General features: G+C 43.0%; 1 protein-coding gene across 1 annotated transcript; it reads left to right on the top strand.

Annotated features, from left to right (window-relative positions):
- The first annotated feature begins 1,770 nt into the window (after nt 1-1,770).
- Nucleotides 1,771-20,178, top strand: LOC138800724 (lactase/phlorizin hydrolase-like). Its single transcript, XM_069982649.1, has 17 exons — nt 1,771-2,368; nt 4,566-4,636; nt 5,004-5,084; nt 6,841-6,952; nt 7,221-7,296; nt 8,604-9,270; nt 9,540-10,185; nt 10,279-11,835; nt 11,936-12,204; nt 14,595-14,885; nt 15,053-15,251; nt 15,939-16,141; nt 16,257-16,366; nt 16,716-16,850; nt 17,789-18,009; nt 19,289-19,525; nt 19,967-20,178. The coding sequence occupies exons 1-17, from the start codon at nt 1,786-1,788 to the stop codon at nt 20,176-20,178; spliced, it is 5,670 nt and encodes a 1,889-aa protein (XP_069838750.1). The 5' UTR covers nt 1,771-1,785.
- Nucleotides 20,179-24,248: the final 4,070 nt, after the last annotated feature.

The following is a 24,248-nucleotide window of genomic DNA, read 5'->3' as shown; positions in this document are numbered from 1 at the left end:
TGTTACACAAAGCTCCATGTTGGGTCTCTGGTATCTCCCTGTATGTGCGGATGGACCAGTCAATTACAGATCTGCCGTTTACCAGAAAGTAATAAATACTAAAATGGACTTTTTAACTGGGATCAAAGAGCGAATTGATCCTGATAAGATATGTCAGCCAAGAAAAACAATCAATGGTATCAGTTATCAAATCCTGATCTCTCCCTGGTTGCGACATCTCAGTGGTGACTTATGGTGTCGGCCATCTTGCTATATTTTTCACGTCCTTCTTTATCTATGTCTGATGCTGCTATAATAGTATGTCTGACTGGGGTTGTGGTTATAGGGGGACTATAGGGGGCTACACGTTCTGTACCTACATTACTGCAGATTAGAGACTATGCATGGGGTTCCAACCTGAGGAGGACCCTGCATCAAAGACCATGGGGGAGATTTATCAAACATGGTGTAAAGTGAAACTGGCTCAGTTGCCCCTAGCAACCAATCAGATTCCACCTTTCATTCCTCACAGACTCTTTGGAAAATGAAAAGTGGAATCTGATTGGTTGCTAGGGGCAACTGAGCCAGTTTCACTTTACACCATGTTTGATAAATCTCCCCCCATATGTCCATGAGGGTATTGTGAAGACAAGAGTATTCTATGATAGATTTTATGGTAGCCTATGAATTCCACCAAAGGTGACGCCATCTGGAGACTTCTTTGTACATGTGGACATGGAGATGTTCTGTATAGCTATAGGATGAGGTATTTTTCCTATGGTTGGTACCAGGTATCCCAGACTAGAGTAGGCCTTACATTTCAGATACCCAACAGCTTTCTCTCCTGAACCTCACATACACAGGCTTGCTCAGCAAATTTGATGGATTCAGATGGCCTTAAACTAAGAATAAAGGTTTTAATTGCATCAAGGCCAACACCTTGCTCTCCTGCTAAATCCATGAAAGTCCTACAAATACCACCCCAAGTCTATAGCTCTGGAGACCCGAGGACTCAAGTATGGGAGAAACCTGCTGAAAGCCAGCCTCTCTACTGAGAGGAAGAAGGTTTGGGAAGTTCAGAGTTACCCCCCCCCCTCTAGTGAGAGAAGGAGTGGAGGCACCCCTCTACCCAAGACGCCTCCCAGTTATCTTCTCCATGAGGCAGAAAGCTTCAACCAAAGCTTCGCTTCGGCTGTCCAGGCATGATGGAAATTTGTAGTTTTGCCACAGCTGGAGGGCCGAAGGTTCCTCATCCCTGATCCATAAAGCCACTCGAAGTGATGGCCCCCAGGCATTCTGTCTCCGTTCACAAGAGGCCTCGCTAAGAGCTATGGTGCTCCCAGAGCAGAGAAAGCCAGAGTCCTGCTTCGCTGCAAGTCAGGTAAGTATGGCTTTTATTTTTATTATACATGGGGGTGCATACTGGGGAGCTACCTACAGGGGGAATGCATATATGGTGGAGAGGCACCTACAGGTAATGTATACCAGTCTCCAATGGCTTTGATGTTAATTCATAAGAACCTACATGACAAGACCTTGACCTGTGTCAGAAATCTGACTTTTCACTTGAACCCAGATATTTGCAATAAATATGTCTAATGCATTTGACCGGCCCTGTTTCTACGTTGATTCACAATGACATTGGCACTGTGTGCTCCCTCAGTCGTCTCACTATCTCTTAGAAAATAGCTCTTCTGCAATGTCTTAATCGGCACCAAAGATAAGACGTCAAATGACCCGTTTTTATGGCCCTTATCTCTATATAAAGGACTTGACAGTTAGATTTGGGAAAACACAGTGGCCAGAATGGCGCCAGCCTGGCGAGGGGTTCTCCTGGTTCTCCTCTCCTCCGTGTGCCATGGACTGAGCCGTGCGGTTCTTGGAGACTTCATGGCCATTGCTGGACGTTTGCAGAACAACAAGGAGGGTTCTCTTAATGTTGTGGAGCCATTGAGAGGATTTAGGTGTAATAATAAGATTATAAATGACATGAAAGATGAAATTCCGACTCTTCAGAAGTATGGCGTCAACCACTACAAGGTCCGGCTAGTTACGGACTCTGTACCCCTAAAGGACAATACCCTGAACAAGGATGAGAGACAACTGCAGTGTTACAGGACCCTTCTCCAAGAACTGAACGGAGCCAATATTAAACCAATTGTGATCTTACATGTTGGCAACTTACATAGACTTTCTACAGGTGGCCCCAGCCCTATTGATTCCTATGCAGAATACGCTGAACTTGCATTCCGTTCATTCGGGGATCTGGTCCAGACCTGGATAACATTCGATGTTCCTGCAGATGTCACAGACTCACAATCCCTGCAGGTTCTGCTGGACGCCCATGAGAAGGTATACAGGCTATATCACCAGAAGTATTCTGCTGGAGGTGAGTTGTCAAAGTTTATGACTAAAATACGGAAACTAAAAAAATCTAATGTGTTTGTTGGTGTCCCCAGTTTTTCATAGTGGCAGATAGATTAGGCAGCTGGATGGCAATACTGCTCCTTATATACAAGACTATAACTACTATGATACTGCTCCTATATATAAGAATATAACTACTATAATACTGCTCCCTATATACAATAATATACCTACTATAATATTGCTCCTATATACAAGAATATAACTACTATAATACTGCTCCTATATACAAGAATATAACTACTATAATACTGCTCCTATATACAAGAATGTAACTACTATAATACTGCTCCTATATACAAGAATATAACTACTATAATACTGCCCCCTATATACAGGAATATAACTACTATAATACTGCACCTATATACAAGAATATACTACTATAATACTGCTCCTATATACAGGAATATAACTACTATAATACTGCTCCTATACACAAGAATGTAACTACTATAATACTGCTCCTATATACAAGAATATAACTACTATAATACTGCCCCCTATATACAGGAATATAACTACTATAATACTGCACCTATATACAAGAATATACTACTATAATACTGATCCTATATACAGGAATATAACTACTATAATACTGCTCCTATATACAAGAATATAACTACTATAATACTGCTCCTATATACAGGAATATAACTACTATAATACTGCTCCTATATACAAGAATATAACTACTATAATACTGCTCCTATATACAGGAATATAACTACTATAATACTGCCCCCTATATACAAGAATATAACTACTATAATACTGCTTCTATATACAGGGATATAACTACTATAATACTGCTCCTATATACAGGAATATACTACTATAATACTGCTCCTATATACAGGGATATAACTACTATAATACTGCTCCTATATACAAGACTATAACTACTATAATACTGCTCCTATATACAAGAATATAACTACTATAATACTGCTCCTATATACAGGGATATACCTACTATAATACTGCTCCTATATACAAGAATATACTATAATACTGCTCCTATATACAAGAATATACTATAATACTCCCCCCCCTAGGGACCTGTACCAGTAGGATCATTTATATATGTAGTTTTTATTAGTAGTGGTGGCCATCTTTTCGGGGCAGTAAGTAGATGTATATTACTACCTGTCACCACTTGCCCTATACTTGCTAATACTGTACTATTATTCCTCTGGGTATCTGAAGGACTTCCTAATGGATAGTTAATGTTACAGAATCTTTGTGGCTCCCATTGTTTATTATCGGCGGTGTGTTGTCCCTGATCCTGGGGGTGACATGTTGTTATCGTGCGGTAATAAATCACACTGCGGACTCTGCACCCAGATAAGTCTTGTTTTTGCAAATCAATACCAAGAACAGATAAGGCATTAATATGGATGCGATAAGAAGATTGATGAACATGGCTGATACATTGTTACAGATAACTAATCCGCATGACGGAAGGCTTCATTATCAAACTATAAATTGTTATCCTGGGGATGAAGACACAGGACTGTAAGGAAGAGGAGTATATAGCAGTGCATGTCCCTTTAATATGACTGCAATGGGACCCTCAATGAGAACGTCCCTAGATCGGAACCACGTCCTCTACTTCCACTTAATAGGCTGCTCATACATATTTGATCAGTGTTCCCAACCGCGAACTGTGGCTCTCTAGCTTTTGCAAAACTATAACTCCCAGCATGCCCTGACAGCCCTTGGCTACCAGAGCATGCCGGGAGTTGTAGTTTTGCCAGGGGTTGAGGAACACTGAATTAGGTATGTAAGAGGTAGCTGAATCCCTCAAATTCTAAAGGACTGGCCAGCCCAACCCTAATAACAGATGCCACTGAAAGAAGTATTCGATGCATTGGATTTCAACTGCCCGCTCCTGTGTTAGATGATTTATATGTTCAAAATACCAATAAAAACATTTAAACACAACTGTCAGATAATTTTGCTCTCAGGGAGATAAGCTGCCACCAGAAGAGTCTGGCAACATTTTTTTTTACCATTGAGAACATGTGCACATACACATTCTGGCTGCCTGTGGCCACCACTAGTGGGAGCTTAGGATCTTGTTGCATACATTGAACTCAATAACAACACATTATGAAGTCATCTCCCGATATATGATGTGTCTGTATCATCAGGTGGACGCGTATCTATTGCTCTTGGACCTGAAACGCTGACAACATCTCTATCAATACATCCACAAGTCCTGGTAAGTTCAGCAACCATGATTCTCAATGTATAAGGCTAGTGGTGGTGGTAAGTGGGTGGCAAAATGGGCAGTGGCCAAGGTCACTTATTTCCCTCATGGACAGGAGCTCCTGGTGCAACCAGAATTTATCAATGACCCCTTCACTATATAGGACCATCAATGAATTTACCATTTAAAATTAAAGGGGTTAGCATGGCTTAGAAAAATCCTGTGTAGGTTTTCACTAAATATTGAAATGGGAACATTCTTAGCTCAGACTGGGCCCTTCTTCTCCAGGGGCCCCTCTAGAAGCTGCCCTTGCCCCTAGATAGTGGTAGAGTCATGTATCGTAAGGGTGGACACAAATAACCAATGCTTTGTGTTTCAGGAAACAGTCGATTTTCTCGCCCTGAACATACAATATGACTGCCGCAATGCGGGTCAGGTGCCAAAGTGGATTCCTGATCAGGTAAGGAATCAGTGATATTACTTTTCAGAAGACGTTGTCCAGGTCTGGATCTGCATTAAAACAATACAAGGGAATAACTATAGCAGATGCCCTTTGCCCCTAGTATAGATGCCATGAGAGTTGAGGGCCTAGATGTATGAGAGTTGAGGCCCTAGGTGTATAAGAGTTGAGGGCCTAGATGTATAAGAGTTGAGGGCCTAGGTGTATGAGAGTTGAGAGCCTAGATATAAGAGAGTTGAGGGCCTAGATGCATGAGAGTTGAGGGCCTAGGTGTATGAGAGTTGAGGGCCTAGATGTATGAGAGTTGAGGGCCTAGATGTATAAGAGTTGAGGGCCTAGATGTATGAGAGTTCAGGGCCTAGATGTATAAGAGTTGAGGGCCTAGATGTATGAGAGTTCAGGGCCTAGATGTATGAGAGTTGAGAGCCTAGATGTATGAGAGTTGAGGGCCTAGGTGTATGAGAGTTGAGGGCCTAGATGTATGAGAGTTGAGGGCCTAGATGTATAAGAGTTGAGGGCCTAGATGTATGAGAGTTCAGGCCCTAGATGTATGAGAGTTGAGAGCCTAGATGTATGAGAGTTGAGGCCCTAGGTGTATGAGAGTTGAGGGCCTAGATGTATGAGAGTTGAGGGCCTAGATGTATGAGAGTTGAGGGCCTAGATGTATAAGAGTTGAGGGCCTAGGTGTATAAGAGTTGAGAGCCTAGATATAAGAGAGTTGAGGGCCTAGATGTATAAGAGTTGAGGGCCTAGATGTATAAGAGTTGAGGGCCTAGATGCATGAGAGTTGAGGGCTTAGTTAAAAATTCTGCATCTGGGATCAAACCCATTGATGGAAACCATTATAAAATACCCTAATGTTACCAAATATTATCAGCATGTCAGTGATGTCAGATGAGATCTCAAGGCATTGAGGCTCAGTGGCAGTCACTGGCTACCAAAATACTGAACCCAAAACTAATAAGATGTCAAACTTAATACAAAGTGAGAAATCACACCCACCTGTGGTATACAGTGGATCAACATTATGGGGGACATTTATCAAGACTAGTGAACTCGTATACCAGTCTTAGATAAAGCCCTGTTCTCTTTTTCCCGGTAGAATTTCTAAGAGCCCCTCCAAACCACTGATACTGTTTTGTTGTCTTCATCAAGACATTTCTGGTCCTGGGATCTGGCTGTCTTCTGGGGCCGGTATTCAAACTAAAAACAACTTTTATTCTGGTAGCGTAGAACAGTGTCAATAAGGTGGGGCCTATAGTGTCTGTGCCCTAGTCCTGCAGCGCCTCAGTCCCCTTCTTCTTCTTTTTAGGCCCTGAGCTGGTTCTTGAGCACGCCGAAAGTGAAGATCCAGCCCAGGGGAGTGTCGAAAAAAAAAAAGGCGGAGAGAGAGGCACTGCAGACCTAGGGAACAGACACTATAGGCCCCACCTGATTGACACTGCCCCACTGGAATAGAAGTTGTTTTTAGCCCAAATTACAGGCCCAGGAAACAGACCCCGGGACCGGACATGCTTTGATGAAGATGATAAAACTGTACCAATGGTTTGGGGGGCTGCCCGTTGGTACAAATTTCCTTAAAGGACAATAAACCAGATCTGAACTATACATACATCATAATACTATAGTTCTATAGTTTAGCTCGCTGGGTCGGGGCCACATAATTCAGTGTATAAACCACTATGTACAAACCCATTGGCTATAGCTCAGGATACCACAATGATACCCTCACTATATTGTGTTTGTTATTATATAGCTTCAAAAGATCAAGAAGGCTCTGGACACGTTGGTTTTCACCTTATCGCCGACTGACTGCGGCTCCATAGAGGAGGAGATGAAATATCTCTCAGGCTTTCAAATACTTAAAGGTAAAGTAGCCATGTCTCATATGTTATCTGCTGCACAAGAGTCATTAGATACAAGGGCTGACGCGGAGTATACTGTATGTGGTGGCGTCCTACTTCGAGGTGTTTACTCTCGGGCCCCTTTAGATCTGATTTTGCATTCTGGGTCTTTGATGATTTGGGCTTTTGTAAAGTTCATGATTATATTTATATTTTTATATATATATATATATATATATATATATATATATATATACATAACCCGTGTCATATGCATTTGTTTGTTTTGCAGCATTGGTCGGCTCTGGTGCCTTCATAGGTTACGATGTCAGTCAGATTATACTTCAACCCAATGACAATCAAAAAAGGTCAGTACAAAAAAGTATATGCGTGTATAATTTCACCTCCTTTCAATCTAGCTCATGAACCTTTTATATGTTTTTATGGTTAATGTTTTCTGTACTTCTAGCCTTTTTTTGTTACTGAACATTTTCTTTTTTTAAAGTTCATACCCCCCCCACCCTTCCCCACTTTAGAAGGTCGGACATATCTATTCACTACAGCCCAGTCATTTAAATGAAAACTGTGGGGGCACTGCAGGGGATTAGAATAGTTCCTGCCAGGTTTTAGCCAACATAATATTAAGGTCTGTTCAGGCGATTGACTTGTGTGACTCCTAATGGTGGACACAGCTAGCAGAAGGGATGGGCCTATACATTTCTGAGAAGCTAGTTCAAAAGTGGAGAATAAAGCACAGGACACAGTCTCCTTTTTTACTTAAAGAACAACTCCGGCGCTGATAAAGAAAAAGTGAACTGAAGCTCCAGTCGGTGTCTTCATTTTTTCTTCACTTCCTGGTTTGGCCTTTCCCATGATGCACTTTGTTTCGTGTGATGTCTAACTGACTCTGTAGAACTGTTACATGGCTTACAGCTTGCTCAGCCAATTAGAGCTGAGCAACCTGAGTCATCCGACAAAGGGAGGCTGGCCTAACAGGGCTCCCGCCTCCCTCTTGATGATGTCATTGTCACAAAATGGCTGCCTGGGGTCAACAGTCATTAGATAAGAAGGAATTTACTTCACTTCCTGGTGGGGGGTTGAGGGGGGAAAAATAGGGAATGTGTTTCAATTAGTAGGAAAAAGATTTTCGCCGGAGTATCCCTTTAATCTTAATAAAAGAATTTAAAGGCCAAAATGAAGGAACAGGGCCACGCGGAGCAGTGGAAGGGGCGGCTCATTGAGTCCAGCAGCGATCTGCTGACACCACTCCTCCTTTTAACATGGCCTATTACACCAAACGATTATCTGGTGGGAATGATCGGGAATGATCAAATTAGTGGCTAAAAGTAGGGCCTTAGTAGCTATAGTGGGTGTAGAGGTCGGTGTTACATCTGGGCCCAGAAACCTGATGGGGCCCATAAAGTCTCTCTCTCCCAGTTTTAATAATGAAGCATTATAGCTGCGGTGTCCTGTAACAGACGTTGCACTGGGGCTCACTGGCCTCAAGTTATGCCTCTAAAAAGGACATAGACCACCGTATACCTATACAGTGGCATTCATTAAAAGACACAGTCTATGCCACAGCTAGTAACCAAACTGAAGACACTAAGTAATCAGTGGCACACCGGCTCTATAGCCACAGGTTCTCTTTTATAACTATGTCTTTGCATTACAGGATGGAGTATTCAGCAGATACATCCCGCTCATCATTTACCACAGTCTGGGAGAAATTTTCTGGCCAGACACCAGCAGAGAGAGACGCCTTCTTGCAGGACACATTCCCCGATGGTTTCCTTATGGGCTCCTCCTCTTCAGCCTTCAAAGTAGAAGGAGGCTGGGCCGAGGTGGATAAAGGACAATCTATATGGGATGTTTTTGGACAAAATGGTCACGCTGATAACAATGCAACCGCCAATGTGGCCTGCGACACCTATCACAAGATTGACTATGACGTGTATCTCCTGAAGGGCCTCCAGTCTAAGGTCTATCACTTCTCCATCTCCTGGTCCAGAATATTCCCAACAGGACTGAAATCCAAAGTCAACGCAGCTGGTGTGAAGTATTACAACAGATTAATCGACAGGTTAATCAAAGAAAACATCACACCGATGGTGACGTTGTATCACTGGGATCTGCCCCAATTTCTGCAGGAGTCCGGGGGCTGGCAGGATGAATCCACCATCCAGGCGTTTATGGAATATGCAGATTTCTGCTTCAGCACTTTCGGAGATAGAGTCAAACACTGGATAACATTCCATGAACCTTGGGTGGTGAGTTATGCTGGTTACGGCACCGGACAACATGCTCCCATGGTCAGTGATCCAGGAATTGCCTCCTCCCAGGTACGAAGAGAAAAAAATATATAAATATTTGAATAATTTGCATGGAATATTTAATTCTTTAAGAACTTACATGAAGTAATTAGTAACAACGTGGAAAGTTATTTTGGGTGCATATGCAATATAATGTTATGTTGTTTTGGTATGTAAAATTGATATGCAGAATATAATATAACAGCAGATTACCAACCAATTATTACATCTCTATAAACTGGTATCACATCACGATAGGCCGCATGACCAATAATTCTCTTCTACATTATACCTCATAGGTGACACACAACATTGTGAAAGCTCACGCTAAGGCCTGGCATGTATATAATGACAAGTACCGGGCCTCACAAAAAGGTCAGGTGGGAATCTCTCTGAATTCAGACTGGGCAGAACCAAAAGACCCTACTAATCCAGATGATGTGAGTGCAGCCGAGCGATATCTCCAGTTCATGCTTGGGTGGTTTGCCCATCCTATTCTTGTCAATGGGGACTACCCAGAGGTTCTTAAGACACAAGTCAATCACATAAATACCCAGTGCTCCTCTACAGTGGCTGAGCTGCAAACCTTTTCAGAGGAGGAGAAGACCTACATCAAAGGTACTGCAGATTTCCTTGGCATCTCCCACTATACTTCCCGAATGGTCAATGCTTCTGAAAGCGGGAGCTGTGCGAAAGAGTATAATAATATTGGAGGATTTGCACCACATGTGGATCCTTCATGGCCGACCACCTCTTCTCCATGGCTTTACGTGGTGCCATGGGGTCTCAGGAGGCTTCTGAACTTTGTCAATGAAGAATACGCAAAAGGACAGCTACCCATATATATAACCGGAAATGGTATGCCAACACCATACACCGGAGAGGTGTTTAATGACACAGCTCGGGTTGAGTACTTGACGGCTTACATCAATGAAGCCCTGAAAGGTAATAAAAATAATATGCAAACTATCTAATAATCTATAGTTTTTTTTATCATTGACATCTCTCCTAACAGTGATTCAATTTACTTATTTGCAGCCATCAAGACTGATAAAGTACCAGTAAACTCCTATGTTGTCCGATCCTTATTGGATGGCTATGAGGGACCACAGGGATATCAGCAAAGATATGGCTTGCATTATGTAAATTTTGATAATGCAAATAGACAAAGAACCCCCAAAAAATCAGCTTATCTAATCTCGAATATTATCGAGAATAACGGTTTTCCAAAAACAAAACTCATCAAGACAGGTTCTTCAGATTTAAGATGGTCACATTCAAGAAAGTTGCCCCCACGTCCAGCGTCGAATGTGCCTTCAACTTCGAAGGTTGTATGGGAAAAATTTTCAGGGCAAACTGCGTTTGAACGAGATATGTACCATTACTCGAGATTCCCCGCAGATTTCAAATGGGGAGTTTCAACCTCAGCCTATCAAACTGAAGGGGGATGGAATGAAGATGGAAAAGGACCAAGTACATGGGACACTTTTACAAAGATCCCAGGAAATATTGTCAATAATGACAACGCAGACATTGCCTGCGATAGTTACCACCAGCTGGATGCGGACTTGTACATGCTGAGGAGTCTAGGCGTCAACAGTTACCGCTTCTCCATCTCATGGTCTAGAATTTTCCCAACTGGACAGGGCACGGTCAATACTAAGGGTGTGGAGTATTATAACAGGCTCATTGATGGCCTACTGGCAAACAACATCTCACCAATGGTGACCCTTTACCACTTTGACCTCCCTCAGGCTCTCCAAGACATTGGTGGCTGGGAGAATGATATAGTCCTTGAGGCATTTCACAGCTATGCAGACTATTGTTTTAAAACATTCGGAGATAGGGTCAAGTTTTGGATGACCTTTAACCAACCCCACACCATTGTTACTGCTGGTTATGGGACAGGTTTGTTCCCACCTGGGGGGAAGGATGACCCTGGCGCAGCACCCTATAGAGTGGCTCGCAATCTGCTTAAAGTTCATGCCAAGGTATATCACACCTATGATGAGAAGTACAGAGGAAGCCAAGGAGGGCTCATCTCTATAACTCTCAACACTGAATGGGTGGAACCCAAAGACCACACAGAACCACGGGACATAGAGGCTGCTGACCGCTACTTACAGCTAACGCTGGGATGGTTTGCACATCCTATTTTTAAAAATGGTGACTACCCAGAGGTGATGAAATGGCAGGTGGCCAGCAAGAGTGAGTTACAGGGTCTCCAAACTTCCAGACTTCCAGATTTTACAGATGAAGAGAAGACCTACATCCAAGGGACAGCCGACTTTTTCTCCATTAACATCTATGCTACAAAAATTGTTCAGCATAAAACCACTAGGCTCAGTCCGCCATCCTTTGAAAATGATATTGATATTGCAGAGGAATTTGCTACCAACTGGCCAACATCGGCAATTGATGTGCACAGACCAACAGCCTGGGGGCTGAGGAGGCTGCTCAACTGGATGAAAGAAGAGTACGGAGATGTCCCTATATACATCACAGAAAACGGTGTCTCGACAGATAGCAAAGATGACTTTGAGGACCTGTCCCGAATATTTTACTATAAGTCGTACATTGATGAGGCATTGAAAGGTATGTATTATGTATGTTCAGTATGATGTTCATGGTAGCACCGAATATTTGCTGGTCTTCTGGTGGTGTAGTGATCAATACATTGTTTTCTTTGTTTCAGCCCACAGTCTAGATGGGGTAAATCTTAAAGGCTACACGGCTTGGAGCCTCATGGACAACTTTGAATGGAATTTGGGATACAGTGTGCGTTTTGGCCTGCACCATGTGGATTTCACAGATCCCAATCGCCCAAGGACTCCGAAACGATCTGCCGTATATTACGCAGAGGTTATAAGCAACAATGGTTTCCCATTACAGAAGGAGGAAGAGTTTCTATATGGAGAGTTCAGATCTGACTTTGCATGGAGTGTAGCATCTGCATCTTATCAGGTTAGACACCCACATGCTTCTTCTGACACTATGTCACTCTACATACTAAAAGGAGAAGTCCAGTGAAAACTTTTATTATTTAGTATTGTACTGCCCCCCCAAAAGTTACACAAATTACCAATATATACTTATAAGAAATGCACATAACATGCTTTTTTCCCTGCACTTACTACTGCATCAAGGCTTCACTTCCTGGATAACATGGTGATGTCACTTCCTGGATAACATGGTGATGTCACTTCCTGGATAACTTGGTGATGTCACTACCCGACTCCCAGAGCTGTGCGGGCTGTGGCTGCTGGAGAGGATGATGGCGGAGGGATGCTCAGTGTCCATCCAGTGCCCTGTGTCCCTCAGTGTCCCCCTGCCATCATCCTCTCCAGCAGCCACAGCCGCACAGCTCTGGAAGTTGGGTCGTGACATCACCATTTTATCCAGGAAGTGACATCCCCATGTTGTCCAGGAAGTGACATCACCATGTTATCCAGGAAGTGACATCCCCATGTTGTCCAGGAAGTGACATCACCATGTTATCCAGGAAGTGAAGCAATACAAGACTTTAACCTTGCGTCCACAAGAGGTGTTCAGAGCGGGGCCGCGCGGCGACCCCGCTCTGAACTGCCGCGATCCAGGGTGCCACGTGTAGCCCGGGACCGCAGCTATTAGCGGGCACGGTCTGATCGCCGTGCCCGCTAATTCAGTAATCAGATGCAGCTGTTAAAGTTGACAGCTGCATCCGAATACTGTATGCAGCACTTCCCTGGTGTCTAACCCCAGGGGGAATAACCCTAACCCCAGGGGGATAACCCTAACCCCAGGGGGGAATAACCCTAACCCCAGGGGGGCTTCTAGTATAGGTGTAAAAAAAAAAAAAAAAAAAAGTGTTATTAGTAAAAAAAGCCCCCTCCCCTAATAAAAGTTTAAATCACCCCCCTTTCCCTATGTTTTAAATAAAACTAAATAAATAAACATGTTTGCTATTGCCGCGTGCGTAATCACCCGAACTATTAATTAATCACATTCCTGATCTCGCACGGTAAACGCCATAAGCGCAAAAAATCCCAAAGTGCAAAATTGTGCATTTTTGGTCGCATCAAATCCAGAAAAATGTAATAAAAAGCGATCAAAAAGTCGTATATTCGCAATCAAGGTACTGATAGAAAGAACACATCATGGCGCAAAAAATGAAACCTCACACAGCCCCATAGACCAAAGGATAAAAGCGTTATAAGTATGGGAATGGAGCGATTTTTTAGGAACGTATAGTTGTTAACAATGATTTTAATTTTTTACAGGCCATCAGATACAATATAAGTTATACATGTTACATATCGTTTTAATCGTAACGACTTGAGGAACATACATAAAAAGTCAGTTTTGCCCCAGGGCGAATGGTGTAAAAGCAAATACCCCCCAAATAAAAGAAATGCGTTTTTTTGTTCAATTTCACCACACATTGAATTTTTTTCTGGTTTCGCAGTGTACTTTATGCAAAAATTCAGCCTGTCATTGCAAAGTACAATTAGTGACGCAAAAAATAAGGGCTCATGTGGGTTTCTAGGTGGAAAAATTTAACTGCTATGGCCTTTTAAACACAAGGAGGAAAAAACGAAAACCCAAAAACGAAAATTGGCTCTGTCCTTAAGAGGTTAATAAAAAAATTTGCCGGACTTCTCCTTTAAGCCCTACCCTAGGTATATTCCACATTTTTGTGTCTACAGTGCTTGTATTATTTTAAAGAAATTTTGCACTTAAAGGGGTAGTGCGGCGGTAAAAAATGATTCACAGAATAACACACATTACAAAGTTATACAACTTTGTAATATATGTTATGTCTGTGAATGGCCCCCTTCCGGTGTCCCACCACCCCCACCCGTGTACCCGGAAGTGTAGTGCATTATACATACCTGATCCGTGCCGACACGCGTCCGCCATCTTGTGCCAAACGTCATCTTCGGCCGGCCCGAACACCTCCGATCTTCCCGAGTGCCGGCCGCGTCATCAGCTGCTCAGCCGCGATTGGCTGAGCACAGTTATGCTCAGCCAATCGCGGCGGAGCAGCTGATGACGCGAACGGCACTCGGGAAGATCGGAGGTGTTCGGGCCGGCCGGCCGAAGATGACGTTTGGCACAAGATGGCGGACGCGTGTCGGCACGGATCAGGTATGTATAATGCACTACACTTCCGGGTACACGGGTGGGGGTGGTGGGACACGGGGAAGGGGGCCATTCACAGACATAACATACATTACAAAGTTGTATAACTTTGTAATGTGTGTTATTCTGTGAATAATTTTTTACCGCCGCACTACCCCTTTAAATAACATTCTAGAAAGTTCTAGAATTTTTTGCAGTACGTAAGATGACAGTGATAATTCTTTGGTCCTCAGATTGAAGGAGCATGGAGAGAAGATGGAAAAGGCCTGAGTATCTGGGACAAGTATACACATTCACTAAGTAGAATCTCAAATAATGAAAATGGTGACGTGGCCTGCGACAGCTACCACCGGATGGAAGAAGACGTGGAGCTTCTCAAGAACCTGAAAGTCGGACACTATCGGTTTTCTATCTCCTGGCCTCGGGTCCTCCCTGACGGAACACTGAGCCATGTGAATGAAGCCGGCATCAACTACTACAGCAAACTAGTTGATGCTCTCTTGGCCGCTAATATTAACCCTCAGGTACAAATGGTAGTATTAAAGGGGCACTTCTATGTTAGGATTGGGCCCCACATGAAGGGACAATTACTAATGGGAGTCCACCGATCCGCTGACCCATGTTCACCAGTTTCTGGCCTTCACACAACCTTTCCTCTCTCAGATACACCTTTGCGCTTTGTTTTCCGCAGGTGACAATTTATCACTGGGATCTTCCTCAAGCCTTACAAGACGTTGGAGGATGGGAAAACGAGACAATAGTGCAAAGGTTTAAAGATTACGCCGAACTTCTCTTCCAAAGACTTGGTGATAGGGTGAAGTTTTGGATCACTCTGAATGAGCCATACATCGTTGCCAACTTGGGGTATGGTTATGGTACCGCAGCTCCAGGTGAGACCAGCATGACGTTTTGCTATGTATGTATTCAAAATGGTTCTTCTGAGTCCATATACCGGTATGGTGGTCACTAACTGGTCTTCCACTTGGGTTCACCTTGTAATAGCCTGGGAACACCCACTCTGGCTGAATGGGCACGACCATGTATTTCAATGTTACCCATTCAGTATTAGTCAATAGAGAGAGGTCCTGATAGTCTTTCAATCTGGAGTGGTGTTGAGCAGCATTGCCGAGCTGTTCGGGTTCGGCAATGTTCTCTGTACCAGAATGCTTGGCATTTAAATCCTACCTAGATACTGCCCTAGGGATACCAGGAAAACATAGATACAGCCTATAATTCTATTGTTTTCCAGGACTCTCTAGGTTGGCATCTAACTTCTCCAGACACTGTTTGTCAAATGCTGAATGTTTGGGACCGGAGAACATTGCCAAACCCAAAAAGATTGGCAACTTTGCTCAACAGAAATCTGGAGGACGCAACACTTCCATACGTTACACACAAATCCGATTAACTTCAATGCATACGATGTAATGCGATAAAGTAAACGCATGCTGTCTGGGTGTAGAAAGTCCTAAAGGTCATTCTGTTTCCTTTAAGAAACATTCACAGATACGTTGATGACTTTTAAAAAATTGTTTTGTTTTTAACTTTTGATTTGCATTCTGTACAATTCCTTTCAGGGATCACTAATAGGCCCGGAACTGGACCCTATCAAGCCGGACATAACCTCATAAAGGCACACACTGAGGCCTGGCACCTCTACAACAGTACCTATAGAGAAAAGCAAGGGGGCCTCATATCCATCACCATAAACTCTGACTGGGCCGAACCAAGAAACCCAAACAAACAGGAGGATGTAGATGCAGCAAGGAGATATTTGGCGGTATGATTGACACACTGCGCTGGAGATGATGAAACAGTCAACCAGCCGGGTCACTTCTGCCCTTTATGAGTCAATTCACATTAATATGATAACTTACTTTTGCTTTCCTCCATAGTTCTACGGTGGATGGTTTGCACACCCAATTTTCAATAATGGAGATTACAATGAGATCATGAAGTCAAGGGTTAAGGAGAGAAGTCTTGCACAAGGACTAACAAAATCTCGGTATGAGAAAGGTTTAATTGATTCTTATAAACAATATAGCCCAAGGAGTCGTATAGTTGTAAAGCAGAATACTAGGTTTCCTCCACAATACAAGGTGGTAGAGAGAATGGCTTAAAAGAAAAAAACGTAAGATCAGACTACACAGGGTTTGTTTGTAGTCTGTTGCCATAGAGACTCCTACACCTGCATAGAAGGAAATGTTTAATCAAATGTATCAGCAAACTCGCTTTTTTTTACACTGAAGTGATAAAAATAGCGGCAGGCTTGTTTACATACAGAATTCTGAGAACAATATACATGTCAGCAAATTTTAATGGTAAGGCATCGATATCCCCTTAATCCCTTACAGACTTCCCGAGTTCACAGAAGAGGAGAAGAAAAGAATTAAAGGCACGTACGACTATTTTGGCTTCAATCATTACACCACAGTCTTGGCCTCTCCGGTCAACTTCCGTCAGTCGGTCCAATCCTATGATGCAGACAGGTAGGAGCTAACAAGTCAAGTAAATCTGTAAGATCATAAATGTGGGATCTGTTAGCTGCAGTCCAGGTTCCAAACTTCTGATACTGTTAGATAGCTGATACATGGTACCTTTCATATATCTGTCTATGCTTTATAACATAGAGAACTGCTTTTATTGTGTATTAAGCTCCTGAAGTGGTATAAGCTGTAACACCTCCTCTCTCCCCTTCCCATCCCTATCCATGCTTGATTGACAGTCAGGCCTGCTTCCAAATCTCCTTCCTGTGCTGTGCATGCAGATTGTGTACAGGTGCAAAATTTGGAGGCAGGGATGGGGGTCAATCGAGCATGGATAGGGACGGGGAGCGAGAAGTAGTTACAGCCTTCAATTGTCTTTGTACCAGAGAATAAAAAGTATTTTTCTGTATAGTGGATATATGAAAGGTAACATGTCTCCTTGACCTAACACTGTCGCAGTTTGAAACCTGAATTAAATCTGACAGATTTGCTATAAAGAAGTTAATCTTAAAGGGGCACACCAATATTTACTAAGGTTTCATTGAAGTGCACACTATATATTAGATAGGACAGGTCTATACTGCCACCTAGTGCTTTACATTACCTTCTGCTATGTTGAATACAATATAATGTAATATGACACGGTACTTCCTGTATAGTAGATGTAGTTGGGCCCGTGCAGTATTATGTCTGGGCACGTGCGTCGTATCATATAAAGTTATAATCGCTATAAAGATAACTGGAGAATTTAATCAGTGCAGAATTAAGATAATATTCACTTAAAGGCGCTGGAAGGAAAGTGTGACCTGGACCTTATAAATTCTGATCAGTGATGTCATTGGGCCATGTTCAACATGAGTACAGCCACAGAATGACGCACCCCACTCTGCATAGGAGATAGTGACCTGTAATAACCATACAGACCTGTTGACTTGCCGCAGGGGCGTAGGAACGATGTCTGACCGCACCTGGCTCGGATCCGGCTCCATTTGGCTAAAAGTGACTCCTTTTGGCTTCCGGAGGATATTGAACTGGATAAAGGAAGAGTTTAATAACCCTCCCATTTATGTGACGGAGAACGGGATTTCTGAGCGGGGGACGAATCTGAACGACAAATGGAGGGAACATTACTACAAGCAGTATGTCAATGAGGCCTTAAAGGGTAAGAGAAAGGCAGAAGTGCCCAGAACCTCTATAGGGGTCTATTCACGCAACGTTGTTAAACCAGGCTATTTGCTGTGATTTTCACAAAACTCCACAATATGGTCGCGATGTATGAATAGGAAGTGACAGTGATAGCCAAGATAAGTCTCCTCCATTAAAATGCATTAAGCATGCTGGGAGATGTAGCATCGCAGCAGCTGGAAAGCAGCAGGTGGGAGACCTAGAAGGAGTAACATTTATAAGCTGGTTACATTACTGCGTATATTCCCATCCTGAACCTATTCCTGCTTTTCTTCAATACGTCTGAAAGCTTACCAACTTACAAAATAAAAATATCTTACTGTTTTGTGTATTCCGCTCCTATAAAAAAAGCTACAGGTCACCATGGTTACAGACTACACGAAAGTCAAGTGTGTAGTCAGATCCTACGGTCATTTATTGTTCCTGTTTCAAAACCTTCGTCCCTCTGTCCAGGCACCATGGGAATTGTAGGTTTGCAACAGCTGGAGGGCCGAAGTTTCCCACTCCCTGCTAAAAACAATAGGAGGGAATGGAGTACCACTAGCAGCTGTGTACACAAAACGAGTAGGCTATTTTAATTGAGCCTGTGCAAAGTTTCCATGGTTACAGACTGCGTAAAAATGTGTAGTCAGATGCTACACGTTGCTAAAGACAATAGAAGAGGGGGATGGATACATAGAGAAGCTTTATTGGCATTTATTATTGGAAAAAATTATCATATATTTAAAGAGACGCTGACAGTAGGTTTATGGCGTCCTATCTGAGGGTAGCTTCAACTAGTGACAGAGAATCTGAACAGATGATGTATCACTTACACTGTTCTGTGCAGCTGATCCAGAGATATCCTGCTGTATAACATGGACAATAAGCAGTCCTCTCCATTATGTGCATGAGCCCAGTATTCCTGGATATTCATGAGAAGCAGAAACTCTGCCCACCATGTGCTGATTGGCAGTTATCTATCCATGCTGTATTTAGGCAGTCACCTGTCAATAAGCAGCTGGAGGGCAGGGGAGGGGTGTGGCAAGAATCCTATTCTACTGCATATTAGAAGAACGGCTGAACAGAATGATGTAAGTAATAAACCGATCTGTTCCGCATTTTGTCACTAGTTTATGTTGCCTTCATTTAAGGTGACTGATTCCCTTTAAATATTTTTATTATGCAGTCGGCATGTATTCGCCTACCTTTTGTTATACACAAAATTTTTGACTAAAATGCTGGTTCTACCTAAAGTTATGGTTATTTCTACATAGCTGTCAAGTATGATGGGGTGGATCTTCGTGGCTATACGGCTTGGTGCCTTATGGATAACTTTGAGTGGGCGGCAGGATATGCTGAACGCTTTGGCTTGTATTACACGAATTACACGCACCCCAATCTGACCCGGACCCCAAAAGAGTCCACCAAGTATTATAGGCAACTTATTGAGTGCAATGGATTTCCAGACCCAAAAGATGGCCCTCATCCCTGCCTCCCGTCAGACCCTGAAGGTGAGAGGTTTTGTTGGGATGAGTAACATATCAAAGCAAGGTGTTTCGCTTGTAAAAGGTTTCGCAACGTTCTAATATACTTTGTTCGGATTCCTTATTGTTTTTAAAGGGGTTATCCAGCGCTACAGAAACATGGCCACTTTCCCCCTACTGTTGTCTCCAGTTTGGGCGGGATTTTGAAACTCAGTTCCATTGAAGTAAATGGAGCTTAATTGCAAACTGCACCTGATCTGGAGACAACAGTAGGGGGAAAAGTGGCCATGTTTTTGTAGCGCTGGATAACCCCTTTAATCTCTGTTTTCTGTCAATGAATGGAAACCTTCATGGTTTTTAGGTTCTGGTCACACCTGCTTAGTTGTGAGAAGGTTAAGAGGTTCACTTCTGATATTACACCCTTCCACCTATTCTCAGTTACTGTATGTAATACGTCTACTCCTACAGGAACGTCACCTCCAGCTACATCACCTCCAGCTGTCGAAGACCCTAAGCCTGAAAGAGTTTCCTTCCTGGGAATGGAGATCTCTACATCAGACGCCATGATCGCTTTGTACGTGGAGTTCGCTCTTGTCCTCGCTGCCGTTCTGGGAATCATTTTGCTTGCGGTCATGTGCAGTAAACTACGCAGGAAGTTAAAACTGGCTAAACTGTTTTAGGTTTCGGGTGTAGATTAAAGAATTTCTTTGTGCTGCTAAATGGATGTCTATGAGTATTTACTGCATTGAATGTGAACCATACAGGATAAGATGACACAGTGGGAAGGAAGGGGTTACTGATGCACTGGGTTTAAAAGATGTTGTGTGAGTAAAAAGGAAATACAGCAGCATCACAGCAAGGAAAGGGTTACAATAAGTACTTACCTACTGTTGCTTCTGGGAAGATAAAGGGAGAGGAGATCACACTGCAGCACTGTGGACACACAGAAGTAGGTACACTGGTATTTACACAAGGAATAGGCTGTGCTCTGGAGCTTTATGAGTGGTCAGAGGTGAGGGGAAAAAAGCCTTGATTTACCTTTGAGAAACAGTGTGGATCATCTCCAGCAGGCAACATGGCTTAACGTGTACAGTCCGCCTTTCTCAGACTCTCTATCTTCTGCACATACCACATACTAAACCCCGCCCACATCCTATAACTGATTCTGCTCTGTCTGTTACTAGAGACAGAATTACACTAACAACAGGCAGTGAACAACAGATTGAAAGTGAGATCCTTAGTGACCAAGACTTTACAACTGTTTTTTTTTCCCCTCATAAATACCATGATTTACAAATGTTATAAAGTGCACACTACCTTTCAAATGGAGGTATGTATTAAAAAAACAGCGACCAGCTAAGAAAAGTTTCACACAAGTTTTTTTTTTGTAGCAGTTTTACTATTTGCTTTCCCTCCAGTGAAAAGGGCTGTACCTTTATAGAACCCTTCAAAGTCCAGGCATTACCCCTACATATCTCGCCTCCTCCTACTTCACTAACAGGAAGTTATCGTTTGCCACGTTGAGCTACCTTGTCACTGCTTCCCTATTGGTTAAACCTGGTGATCACAACCTTTTTATAAAGCAGAGCCAGTGCAGAGGCTGCAGTAATCACAGGACATTATTATCTAGCACGTTCTTTCAATATTCTTCTATTTATTGGGTAGTAAGCTGGCTCTACTGACACAAACACCTTGTCATCTAATCGAGACATCATATTCAAGTTAGGTATCTCTCTGTCTGCATATGTGGCAGGGACGAAGCAAAGAGCTACAGCAATGAAAGTCTATTTCCAACTAATGATATATTACATATCTGACAATTTTAGAGTTATCGGAATTTCAAGAAAAGCAGAAATTGCAGCGTTATTGGAGGCATCTGGGTATAATTACTTCTAGGTGGGAAGCTGCTTATTGTCAATATAATGGGATCATATTCTAGGAACTGAATGGGTCACTGTGACAACCAGGCCTAGGTAACAGGGTTGGACAAATACCAGTACATTGCTTAATTAACACTGTGATAATAATAAATCCATTATCACAATATTATAATGAGTCTGGAATACTAAGGGTCCTGACCCTCAGCTAGTCCAAGACTCACTATAATAAGACAGTAATGAATAGCTCATTAAGGCATGAGCAATATTCTAATATCCTATTAGTAGGCTATATGATCACTTATCAATCCTACTGGGACTGATGCCTAATCACATAATAAAATTACTGGGACATGTAACAATTGACTATATGTTATTCCCCGGTCTTCTTTAGATTTTGTTCCCAAAGATAACACGTATATAGGTTTTATAGCCTTCTGATAATCTGGCATCTATCTTGTCCTAAATATAGAATCCTGTACAGTGGTGCCTTGGATTAAGAGTATAATTCCTTCCGGGACCGCGCTTGTAATCCAAATCACTCTTAAATCAAAGCAAATTTTCCCATTAGAAATCATTGAAATGCAGACAATTGGTTCCACACCCCAAAAATAATGAGTTTTTATTCTGAATAACATGAAAAACAAATGAAACAATGAGAAACAGCTGAATATGTTGTAAGTACTGTACAGTATAGCAATCAGCATATGGAGTATAATGTATAGTAACTGTATAACCCTGAAGAAACAACTGAAGTTTGTAGATACAGGAGGAACGGCAGATCCCCATAATGCAGTAGCGTAGTACAACAGGCTAGAATAGAGAAGCAGGGCTGCTGTCAGAGGTCCATGTGGTCACATGACAGCTATGGGGAGGGGTGGGGTGTTCAGCATGGACCAATCAGGAAGTGAGAATCACAGAGATGTGCAGGAGAACAGTGACAGAAAACGTAAAGTTTTCTACATAGCAGTGTAAACGGCTGAGTGTAAGTGCAGGCACATTATAGCAGCAGTGTGTATTGCTGAGCATGAGTGCAGGCACATTATAGCAAGAATGGAGAGGATGGGAAACACAAGGGCTGACAGACTGCAGGGAGCATGAAGGAATAAGCAGGGCAGATGTGGGCACATAGAGGGGAGGGGTTACTGCTATAAAGGGATTACCTCCACAGCCCTGTCCCCTGATGCAAGCCCCAGCCTGAAGTGGATCTGCTATGATTTGGAAGGTGAGGGAGACTTCCTGGGTCAGAGTACAGTGCTGAAGACCCCGCAGTGCAGACCATGCCCCTCCCCCACTCCCTCTCACCCAGTACAGGGAGCTCTTACACCAAGGCAATGCTCTTAAATCAAGTTACAATTTTGAAAAACTGTGAGCTCTTAAACCAAGGTACCACTGTATTTCTATTTGTTGTTGGTTTTCTCACCCTATACATTTACACTTTAGTCTACAAACTAGGGACTGAGATGTAGTAGATATTTGCAACATAAAAGGGTGAAGTTAAGGGGATATTCATGTATCAAATAGTTAAATCTATCACCCCAAGCTACAGAACTTTCTATTAGTGTTATCATTAGTATTACTGACATCAGCGTGCTTTTCTTGACTCACCCCCAACAGGAAGTTGTGTTTATGTGTGTGGTGGTGTCTCAGTAGCTTTATGGCTCCTACCTTCTAAGATGACACATCATTATCTGCTGTCTCAGAAGGCTTACCTGGACATCTCTCTGAGCTCTAGCCCTGCTCCCAGAGTGATGTCACCACCTCTGACCTCCCATTACAGGCTGCATCAACCTCTCTGACCAGCCCCTACAGCCACCACCTCACCCCAGCCCTGCCATATACAAGAAGGGGGGGGGGGGGGAATAAAACTTTATTAAGACATTTAAGGAAGAATAAGGTGTGTTTATAGCATGCTCTCTGCAGAACAATGCCACAGGAAGCTGGGCAGACAAGGAACGAATATAGCAGCTGCTCACCGTGTAGAGGCTAATTCATATGTGGCAGATGTTGCAGAAATTCCTGCAAAAACAGGGTCATTTATCTGAATAGAAATATTTCTGATGAATAGTGCAGCTGCAGAAAACCTGCCACACGTGAATTCACCTATTAGGCATGTCCAATGTAGCGTATATACACTGCAGTTTTCAAGTAAGGCCATGTGCAGACTACGTAAGAGAACGGCCGTTCTGTGACCGTCCGGTCTCTGAAAAGATCATCCCGGCAGTACCGATCAGTAACGGCCGGATGATCTTTGCAGCCGCAGAGTTCTGATGCAGGCGCTTCCGCACGCGCCTGCATCTGAACTCCCCACTGCACACTATGGAGCGAGTGGCCATAGTGTGCACTGAGAGAGTTTTCTGTGGCCGCAGAAAACGGACATGTCAGTTTTCTACGGCACCAAGAGAGATCCCGGCCACAGCTTATACCTGGGACATGACATGTTAGACCTGCTCACCAGTCAGCGGCTGAGGCGAGGCTATGGTTGCTGACTGGCTGTGCAGGCTCTTTACTCATACCCAGAAGTGGTCAGGACTACGGCCGCTGGATACCAGCACTGGAGTGGGGAAAGGTGAGGGTATGTTACTTCTTTCATCCTTCCCTCCCCCAGACAAAAATCACCCCAGTCCAAAGTTCTCCTTTAAAGGAAAATAACAGCAGTTATTGTGCTTTAAATAATGGTTGCCCAATAAAAACGGCCATCTTTTTGACAGTGTGTGAACATAGCCTTAAAGGGAATTTAAAGGACTAAATTTCTTCCCGTTAGGTAGAAGCAGTTTTCAAAATCCCCAAGCAGGAGATTTAAGCTGAAAGCTGCCGACTCTGCAACCATTATGTCAGGTCTAATGTCACTAGAGTCATGGCAGCAATTATAG

The sequence above is a fragment of the Dendropsophus ebraccatus genome, chromosome 9 (assembly GCF_027789765.1).
Source record: "Dendropsophus ebraccatus isolate aDenEbr1 chromosome 9, aDenEbr1.pat, whole genome shotgun sequence".
NCBI lineage: Eukaryota > Metazoa > Chordata > Amphibia > Anura > Hylidae > Dendropsophus > Dendropsophus ebraccatus.
Note: the sequence above shows the minus strand (reverse complement) of the source record. Positions and strands in the feature narration are given on the sequence as shown.

Bases quoted from the DNA above. Each gene is read 5' to 3' on its own strand.
- LOC138800724 (XM_069982649.1), top strand. From the start codon at position 1,786: ATGGCGCCAGCCTGGCGAGGGGTTCTCCTGGTTCTCCTCTCCTCCGTG. The intron at 12,205-14,594 runs GTTAGACACCCA...TTTGGTCCTCAG, and splicing joins TAGCATCTGCATCTTATCAG to ATTGAAGGAGCATGGAGAGA. The intron at 15,252-15,938 runs GTGAGACCAGCA...AATTCCTTTCAG, and splicing joins TTATGGTACCGCAGCTCCAG to GGATCACTAATAGGCCCGGA.